This window comes from Porites lutea, chromosome 2 (assembly GCF_958299795.1).
Source record: "Porites lutea chromosome 2, jaPorLute2.1, whole genome shotgun sequence".
Lineage (NCBI taxonomy): Eukaryota > Metazoa > Cnidaria > Anthozoa > Scleractinia > Poritidae > Porites > Porites lutea.
In genome coordinates, this window is record NC_133202.1 from 38,773,043 (window position 1) to 38,783,345 (window position 10,303).

Consider the following 10,303-nt stretch of genomic DNA (forward strand, 5'->3'; position numbering starts at 1 on the left):
CCTAAAAAGGTCACCCAGAATTTTCGAGAGCCTTTTTTCTGGCTGAAATTTGCGAAAAGGTTTTGATCCCTATGATTTTCGCATCACTAGACTTTCAGCTAGGAAATCCGAAAAGATGAAAAATGTTTAGGGGATAAAAATATGCCTATATCTATCGTTTAAATACTAAAATACGTTTAACAATGCTTTGTTTAAGTTGTTTAGAACTATATCCTCTTTGGGTGCCCCTGAACTGATTTTGTCAAATTTTTCCCCGGCTCCATGCATTTCCAATGAAGGCTTCTCAAGCCTGACTGAAATTGGCTCGTGTAAAAAGTCATGAAATTGGCTTCTCTCTTGTATCATTCTTAGTGTTTTTTCAATCTAGAAGAACTGTAAACACTTCATATTGCAGAATTTACCTTTCAGTTCACCGTTGTGTTCATTCCATATTGTAAGAAATTAAACATCAGCTCTACTTTGCCAACATCGTTCGAATTTCATTGCGCGCCGTAAAGGACCGTCAAGAGTGTGGAAGTAGTGAGCGAGGTAAATGTATGTACAGAACAGGTCCGGCCATTTTCTGCTTAACTATACTTCTCTTAAATCTTTAATGCCGCACAGAGCAACGTCCTGTCGAAACAATCACTGAAACTCTGGCAAGTTGGCTCCAGAAGGAGAGAAAAGAACTGTTCATGATCTTTCCGGCCCCATACTTTTGTGGTCCCTGGAATCTGGCCTTGCATGAAGAGAACCACGTCACTGTGATTAAGGCATCATTGAAATCGTCTGGCATCTTCCCCTCTCCTTATAAGTGTTGCAGGATATCCCGGCGGACACATTCGACGCACCGAGTGGACTACTAGTACCCCGAATGGAACAACGGAGGATTGCAGCTTCCTACTTTATAAGACGCAAGTTTTCACGAACAAATTTTGTCATTATCTTATCTTATCTAACCAAGTTTTTTTCATGAAATAATAAATTAAAAAAAAGGTTGTCAAACCTGAGTACGGGAGGAATAGTAGAGTCCGTGAAGTCTGATGGCATACAGCTTCTTACCGACAAGAACGAACAGTAGCCTGCGCAGACGATGGCATCATCGACTCTCTGACACAACTTGCTACTTATAAGCTTTACTTGGAGCCAGAGGATGCCTGGTACATCTATACAAAGGTAAAGGCAGCAAGTACTGTTAGACAATCATCGTAGTAAATTACGTCTCTCCAATGCCGGACAAAATACCATTCACCAGAGTTTTGTTCAGCAGAGGAGTCAACAGGATCATTCCGGGCTGGATGAATACCGTTTACCTTGGATGTGGCTTCTGTCAGTGATGGTCGAGGAACAATTGACAATCAGAGAAATTCCATATCCGCTTGACATCGGATACAAGAGAAAGCTAGGCAGCAGAAACAGTACCTTTCATGGATTTTGTTCATGTACTTAAAGCCCGTAATATAGTTAACCATACACGATGCCCAGAAAAGATGCTCTACCTAGTAATAGGCTCAATCCAATAATAGGCTGCCTTCGACAGTGTGGATCACGATATCCTTCTTACAAGATTGCACTCTAAATGCTCTATCTCTGGCATAGCTCTTAAATGGTTTCGCTGCTACCTTACTAATTGCTCGCAATTTGCGTTAATCGAAGGGTGTAGATCATAGTCTCGCGAGCTCAAGTGCGGTGTACCTCAAGTTTTTGTCCTTGGACCAATTCTGTATGTACTCTACACAGCACCACTGGCCGACATTCTACGATTCCATGAAATGCAATTTCACTTTTATGCCGATGACACTCAACTGTATATTTCTTTCTCTACAGACAACGAGATGGAATTAACCAACAGTATCATTAAGATTGAGGAACTGCCTGTCCGACATTGATAAGTGGATGTCCATCAACAGACTAAACCTAAACAAAGACAAGACCGAGCTTCTCTACGTACTTATTCTCAAAGTATAGTCCACAACAATCTCTACCCCTGCTTCGCTTTGGAACAGACATAAACAAGCCCTCTTCACATGCAAGAAATATTGGCGCTATCTTCGATACCACGATATCAATGCTTCTGCATGTAAACAATGTTTGTAAATCTGCCTTTTAGCATCTTCGTACCATTTCCCGCATAAGGAAATACTTATCTGCGCAAACTACTGAGATTCTTATTCACTGCAATTCTCTACTATATAATGTCCCTAAAAACGTCATCAAAAAGCTTCAATAGGTGCTGAATGCAGCTGCCAGACTGATTACACGCTCTAGAAAGTGTGATCACATCACTCCCATCCTCTTCGATCTTTACTGGCAACCTGTTTCTGAACGAAATATACATTCAAGAATCTACTACTTACCTTCAAAGCTCTGCATCAGCAATCTCCAACCTACATTCAAGACCTAATCACCGGCTACTTACCTTCTAGATCGCTTCGGTCATCCTCTACGCTCAGTCTGAATCCTGTTAGCTGTAACCATTAAGACCTATGCATCTAGAGCATTCTCTGTCTCAGCCCCCGAACTTTGGAACAAACTACCTGACAGCATACGCTCATGCGAGAATCTAAGACTTTTTATGCATAAACTTAAAACCTACCTTTCTAAGAACTTTTAATATAGTCATTAGCAAGATTTAATTGGTTTTATATGTGTGTTATTTAAATTTAACTTATTTTAATCAATTTTTAATTCTAATTTTTTCACTTTGTTAAGCGCCTACTAGATCTATTACTGTATAGGCGCTATAAAAATGTTCTTCTTATTATTATTATCATTAATCCGTAATGGTTTGATGAAAGTCCTCTGTGATGGAAAGCGGTTCAGCTTCTTACAAGTCACTAAGAGTTACAAATGAAATGAATCAAGGGCGTTGTGTAGTTAGCCCCCTTCCAGCTTGGAGAAAATGGCACCAATTTTCAATCTACACCTCCTCAAGCCCCGAAAACAACTATACAGTAACCAGCTAGACAAAGAGATCACCAGAGATTGTCCAAGGCCAGCTTAGCTTTTGCAGGCTCTTAAAGAGACTGTGAATATATATAATGTTATCTGCACTGGCACATCGATCAAAGTCTTAATCAAGCAGCAGTTGTTACCTACTTTAATTCATATGGCTACAAAATATAGACACTTTATAAGCACCATATAAAGTAAGGACACTTCGCCTCTGATGTCTCCGTTTCGTCTGCTGTATACTGGTAAGGAATGTTCTCCAACGTAGAGGTCCTTGCGAGATCCGACGTGATAGGCAACCATATTAGAGTCTCTTATCAAAGCCAAATTTAGATGGGATGGCCATGTGGAGCGCAAAGAAGACATGCTTTTAGCCAAAGCTCACCTCCATGAACAGCTTACTGTGGGACAAGAACACTCTTTGTACCAGTGTTAAACCTGAAGACATGAGAATCGTGAGCAGCGAACAATCTCCGACTTTGAGCCAGGATCATGAGACTTACATTCCAACTGAAAGAAATCAAGATTTTACACACCGAGACGAAGTCGAGGTCGACAAAAAGAGAAAACGAACGAGGCCAAGTACAGTATCTTGCCCAAACAAGCTTCCAAGCTTGGTCAGTAAAGCGCCTATGGCCATATTGAAAGAGAACCTTTTCTGGTTGGCCTAACGCGGGAAATCCTCTAGCTGGGGAGATGGGTCCATCTTTCCCGAGGGAAGCCAGTCAAAGCACAGGATTTACTTCATCTTGCCCGCTCGCGGATTGATAATACCAAGTACTGCCCTTATTAGGCACCTCTTAAATAGAGACAGTTATTTATTGATTTATATCAGACACAATTATTATGTTTAATAAATTCCATGTGACTTAACGTTTGACAGAATTGCTCCCATTGCTGCAGAATTATGGCTCTGAGACATTTCGTGATGTTTATGGACCGTCTTTAGGGCGCATTCCGGGATATTGACTCCCGATGGTAAATGTGCACTAATATCACGAACTTTCAGAGGAGCGATAAAGCTTATTAAGACTTATTAACAGTTTTCTACTTTTTTGATGTGTGTAGGAGTTGGATGCTCAAGTGCTACAAATCTTTTTCTGAAGATGAATAACAGTTCGGTACCAAGCAACACAACTTTTCCCCAACAGGCTGACAAAAGGGTCGTTACGTGGTGTGTGACATATGCGATCGTTGCAATAACAGTCATTTTGAACAACGGAGCTGCGATAGCGGCCTTTAGACACTCCCGCCTTCTACGAAAATTTGGAAACTACTTTCTGGTGAATCTGGCCGTTGCAGATCTAATGGTGGGAACCATCGCTTTACCGATGTACATTCATTTAATTTACAACTATAACAAGCCTTCGCTTCAACCAGTTCAGACAATGCATACAGCGGTTGATGTTTTCTCTGGCATGGCCTCAGCTTTCACATTAACTGCCATCTCTCTTGAGAGGGTATACGCAATTTATTACCCTTTACGACATTGCAGCACATCAAAGACAGCCTACTTTGTCATCTTAGGGGCGGTATGGCTCCTAGCTGGGGCCCTTTCAGGAACGTGGATACTTACGTTTTTCAAAATCATCCATCCAGGAATCTTTGCGTTTAGCCTTGGTCTGCTATCGATTACCTCTTTAATGCTTATGTTGGCAGCTTACATCGGTTTATGGCTAAAAATTAAACTTTGGAGTAAACATCAACAGGGAATTTCTGGTGAAAGAGAGCGCAGTTTAGCGGTAGCCATCGGAATAGTAACTGTGGTTTTCTTGCTGACATGGACACCATTTCACATCATGAATGTCTTGATAAACTATAAGTCGTCTTTGTTTGATGGATTTCCTTATCTAGTCGTTTACTTCGCGAAACTTTTGCATTACAGCAATTCTTTCGTCAACCCTATTATATATTGCTTTAAAATTTACGAATTTCGTCGTGCTCTGAAAAACTTGCTTACAAGACGCAAAAAACGCAGAGAGACGAAAGTGTAACAACTGTTGCCGTTTAACTGAACCTTTTGCGGTGACTTAAACGAATCGAATCGCTTGGAACTCGGGTTATATTTAACATCGTACAACTCTACAAGTCACAGTACGGATGAAGGAAGCAGATATTGGACTTTGCAACGTTCAACTGGTTAACTAATACTGGGGCCGAGACTAATTTGAGGGTCTGAATGGGGGGGTCCACTTGTCGGTTGTCGGTTAAAATTTAGTTACTTTGTCGGTAGTCGGTTAAAAGTTTCGATCTTTGTCGGTTTTCGGTTAATCTCAGTTAATAACTAAAAATGCATGTTAATTATTAATATTTCTTATGTGTTTCAATCAGTTTCAAGACTTTGATCCCTATGAAACATGTAAAACTTGTAAAAATGCATCATTTGATTGAACTTAAACTTCATTATGCAACATGACAGTGTATTTCACCAAAGCTTTTATTGCAAATGCGAACTTGGTTCCCCTGTTGATAACAGGGCACCATAAAAAGTAATGAAGAGCGGTTAGTTGGACACAGAGGGAAACGCCCAGTCTGACCTTTTGGATACGTAAATTATTTTTGGTGAAAAACTGCAAGGGGTGACAGGTTGCACATCTATACCGGCGTGAAACCGTGTGTTGACCTTTAATATTTTGGCTCTAACAAGCATGTTCTTTACCATGGTTTTCCTTTCTTTTAGGAAATAAGGGGTGGTTCTTTAAAAAAATAGCAAAGTAGCGGTTGGTTTTGTATGAGATTTCACTTTTCCATTAAAGCTTCTTTTACATTAGACACTAAGGGCTGGTATTGGGGAACTTAAGAACCACGACGACGACTTTGTGACAGTGAGTTACAGTGTACTGCGCAAGCGAGACCAGTAAATTTCGTCGTGGTGGTGTCGTCGACGACGCCAAACAAAGTACAATCACGTCGTCCTGCAATCCACAAGCTTCAGCAGGTATAATGCACCTATTAATGTAATGCCGGCGGGGAGGGAGGCAGAGCGTAGGGTGGAGATTTGACTTTTTTCAAAAATTTGCAATCAAATTCCCTGCCCACGGGCAAATCATTCCAGTCAAATGCAACCAAATTTCCCCACGCTAGGCTGCGCATTGCTGTCAATCCCAAGGCAGGACCCAAGAAAGGCACAATAAAAATATCTCCAAATAAAACTCTGCAATCTTTTATAAACGTTGCTGTATCACCAAAGATGCATGTTCCTATTACAGCTGCAATTATACGTTTTAACCATAATCCGTGTTACACTGCGTAGAATACATAAACCTTTAGGAGTAAGTCCACATTTTGTAAGTTTAAATATACCGTTCTTAGTAAAGGGTACAAAAAAAGCCAGTTTCGTAAGTTTACACTGATTGTAGCGAATGAGCCATACACTAATCAATTGTACTTGCAAAAATCGACTTGGTTTCCCTTACTTTCGTTTACTTTGATACCACAGTATTTTAAGAGGTTCAATTGATCAAAAACACGCTAAAAAAAACGAAATTTGAAGACAAAACAGTGAAATTCACTCAGCCTTCGCTTGTTCTCATTGGCCTCCACGACTTCCTGATCTTTTCAAACCGTACGGCGCATGCGTGAAGCGTGGAAGTGGGAAACAGATGTTCCGTCTCAGTCTTTTTCGCCCAAGTCGGAAATCAAATATCTCCACGTCTGGCGAAGAAAGATTCAAATATCTCCTCCCCTGGGAGAACAAGATCAGTCAAATGCCCTACCCCAGGGCCAACAAAGACAAACAAATCCCCACCCCATACCCTGCCTCCCCTCACCTCCCCCCCCCCCCCCCCGCTGGCTTTACATTGATAGGTGCATAAATCCACTGTTTTAAGCGTTTTTGAGGTCCTTTTTTTTTTTCTTATCCTCGTAAATCCAGGTATCGTTCCTTTTTTCTCCTAACAAGCGATGTTGATGGAAAATTCGACTAAAAATGTACTTTGAAAGGTTTGAACCCAGGAGTCATTTCAAAAGTAGGTTGAGTTTGATCGTCCGGGTGAACGTAGTCCTGAATAGGACTGTTGTTGTTGACAGTGACTGACGTTTCGACAACCTTTGCGGTAGTCATCTTCAGAGTCAAAGTGAGTTGTATTACGTCAGTTGATCTTACTATACTGTGGTTATTGATCTGATTGGTCAGTTACATGGCGATGTTATTAGTCGTCTGTCAGTTAAACCGTGATGTTATTGGCTATGAAGACTAAAAGTGAATTGTTTTTACTTCGAAGAATGACAACAGCTAGGGAGGCCGAGCGAGCGAACTCGTAAGTGAGAAATTTATTTGTACGTATTTAGGTAAGGCAAATCAAATATCTTTTTATGTAGAGGAAATAAACTTTATATGGAAAACAGCTATCACATCAGAATGTCCCTTTTTCCAAATCTAAACTCTGACAGACACTCGGACTCGGTCATCTCATTCAGGTTGAAAGTTGAATAATCTTTGTGCGGAAAGCAGGTGTTTTTCCACTCGAAAAGGTCAGACAACACAAAAAATTCTCCATCGTCAATGAAATTAGGCGTACGGCTTAAAAATTAGATCTTGCATTGTTTTAAAAGACGCCATTGCGAAAAACTTTGTTGCGAATGAACATCACAGTTTTCATTTGTGTTTACATTCAGTGTCGTCGTCGTCGACCTACCGACTGATTGCATCTTAAGTTTCCTTTTTCCTGCCGAAACTGACGTTCTCGTTCCAGTCTTTTCCCATTCAATAGATGTCGTCGTCGTGAACTTCGTCGTGGTTCTTAAAGTTCCCTATTGTGTCACGAAAGGCAACATTTCTTTTCTTTTCCTTCCTTGCTCGGTTTTGTTTCAGGAGCGCGGACTTCGGTTTCTGTGAGTTTCATTTATTTCTGATTGCAATTTGTCTTTCGAATTATGTTGGTAGCCTCTGTCCATCATCAACCATCAAGCGTTCTTTTGAATTTTGAAACACTTTCCTCAAACTCTTTTGACAAATCGATGGGTGACAACCCGCAAAATGTGTGCTGGAAGGTTTTCGTAGTCTTTACATCAAGGATAACTTTTTCGTTTAATCTTGTGCCTTTATATACAACTGTGTCTAAAAACATTGTCTCAGTGAATTTCGGTGGTGAATTTAATAGTAGGATCATGTAAGCATGCTTCTTCGAAGAAAGTTGCGATGTCTGGTTTAAAGACGGTTTAGCTGCTTATAGACTTGTGTTTCAATATATGATATGAAAATGTTGGCAGAGGAAACTGCTGTGTTTGTGCCCATCGCGGTACAGTGGGTTTGGAGGTAGAGCTTTCCATTGAACTGGAAAAAATTTTCTTTGAGGATTAATCTAAGCATTTGTCGCATATAATGTTTAGGAGTAGGCGGGTTGTAGAAATTTTTGGCATACGCTCTGCAATCCGAGTTTCAATATCCTCGTTTTGTGGTACTGACTTGTAAAAAGACTTGTGACGTGGTATCTTTGGTTACTCCCTAGAAAGGTAGAAAAACTACAATATACTCTTCTTTCTGAAAAAAAACATAGATAATGTCGGTCCCTGTCGGTAGTCGGTTAATAATTTTTCCTGTCGGTAGTCGGTAATTTTTTTCGCGTTTTGTCGGTAGTCGGTAATATTTTCTGCCCTTTGTCGCTAGTCGGTTAACCCCATTCACACCCTCTTATGACGAAAAGAAGCTTCTTTATGGTCATAGAATTTTAAGTTGATCAAACATTACTAGTTAAGCACTTCCACATCATTTGCAACACTACCTGGAGCTGATCAAATAAGCAACAACAGCTGGGGAGGCCGAGCGAGCGAACTCGTAAGTGAGAAATTTATTTGTACGTATTTAGGTAAGGCAAATCATATATCTTTAATATAGAGGAAATAAACTTTATATGGAAAACAGCTATCACATCAGAATGTCCCTTTTTCCAAATCTAAACTCTGACAGACACTCGGACTCGGTCATCTCATTCAGGTTGAAAGTTGAATAATCTTTGTGCGGAAAGCAGGTGTTTTTCCACTCGAAAAGGTCAGACAACACAAAAAATTCTCCATCGTCAATGAAATTAGGCGTACGGCTTAAAAATTAGATCTTGCATTGTTTTAAAAGACGCCATTGCGAAAAACTTTGTTGCGAACGAACATCACAGTTTTCATTTGTGTTCACATTCAGTGTCGTCGTCGTCGACCTACCGACTGATTGCATCTTAAGTTTCCTTTTTCCTGCCGAAACTGACGTTCTCGTTCCAGTCTTTTCCCATTCAATAGACGTCGTCGTCGTGAACTTCGTCGTGGTTCTTAAAGTTCCCTATTGTGTCACGAAAGGCAACATTTCTTTTCTTTTCCTTCCTTGCTCGGTTTTGTTTCAGGAGCGCGGACTTCGGTTTCTGTGAGTTTCATTTATTTCTGATTGCAATTTGTCTTTCAAATTGTGTTAGTAGCCTCTGTCCATCATCAACCATCAAGCGTTCTTTTGAATTTTGAAACACTTTCCTCAAACTCTTTTGACAAATCGATGGGTGACAACCCGCAAAATGTGTGCTGAAAGGTTTCCGTAGTCTTTACATCAAGGATAACTTTTTCGTTTAATCTTGTGCCTTTTTATACAACTGTGTCTAAAAACATTGTCTCAGTGAATTTCGGTGGTGAATTTAATAGTAGGATCATGTAAGTTTGCTTCTTCGAAGAAAGTTGCGATGTCTGGTTTAAAGACGGTTTGGCTGCTTATAGACTTTGTGTTTCAATATATGACATGAAAATGTTGGCAGAGGAAACTGCCGTCTTTGTGCCCATCGCGGTGCAGTGGGTTCGGAGGTAGAGCTTTCCATTGAACTGGAAAAAATTTTCTTTGAGGGTTAATCTAAGCATTTGTCGCATATAATGTTTAGGAGTAGGCGGGTTGTAGAAATTTTTGGCATACGCTCTGCAATCCGAGTTTCAATATCCTCGTTTTGTGGTACTGACTTGTAAAAAGACTTGTGACGTGGTATCTTTGGTTACTTCCTAGAAAGGTAGAAAAAATACAATATACTCTTCTTTCTGAAAATAACATAGATAATGTCGGTCCATGTCGGTAGTCGGTTAATAATTTTCCTGTCGGTAGTCGGTAATTTTTTTCGTGTTTTGTCGGTAGTCGGTAATATTTTCTGCCCTTTGTCGCTAGTCGGTTAACCCCATTCACACCCTCTAATTTTCCTTTGCCAGACTTTCAAGGATGGTGGCGGTACGCATATACCGCGGTATGCGTGTTTTAAATACTTTACAGCACTGTACGAAATGAACCGTACCTTTTACCGTAACTAGATATCCCAAGAAAGACTCCCATGACTCCACCTTTATATATCTATCTGCCATTAATTTGGCTCCATCAAAAACTGGTGATTCTTGCAAATGAATATGCGTGGAGGTGGAC

At 40.4% G+C, this 10,303-nt stretch overlaps 1 protein-coding gene across 1 annotated transcript; it reads left to right on the forward strand.

Annotated features, from left to right (window-relative positions):
- The first annotated feature begins 4,021 nt into the window (after positions 1-4,021).
- LOC140926978 (adenosine receptor A2b-like) lies at positions 4,022-4,973 on the forward strand. Its single transcript, XM_073376647.1, has one exon. The coding sequence runs from the start codon at positions 4,038-4,040 to the stop codon at positions 4,923-4,925; it is 888 nt and encodes a 295-aa protein (XP_073232748.1). The 5' UTR covers positions 4,022-4,037; the 3' UTR covers positions 4,926-4,973.
- The last annotated feature ends 5,330 nt before the right edge of the window (positions 4,974-10,303 follow it).

Excerpts from the sequence above, each read along its gene's own strand:
- LOC140926978 (XM_073376647.1), top strand. The coding sequence starts at position 4,038 with ATGAATAACAGTTCGGTACCAAGCAACACAACTTTTCCCCAACAGGCT.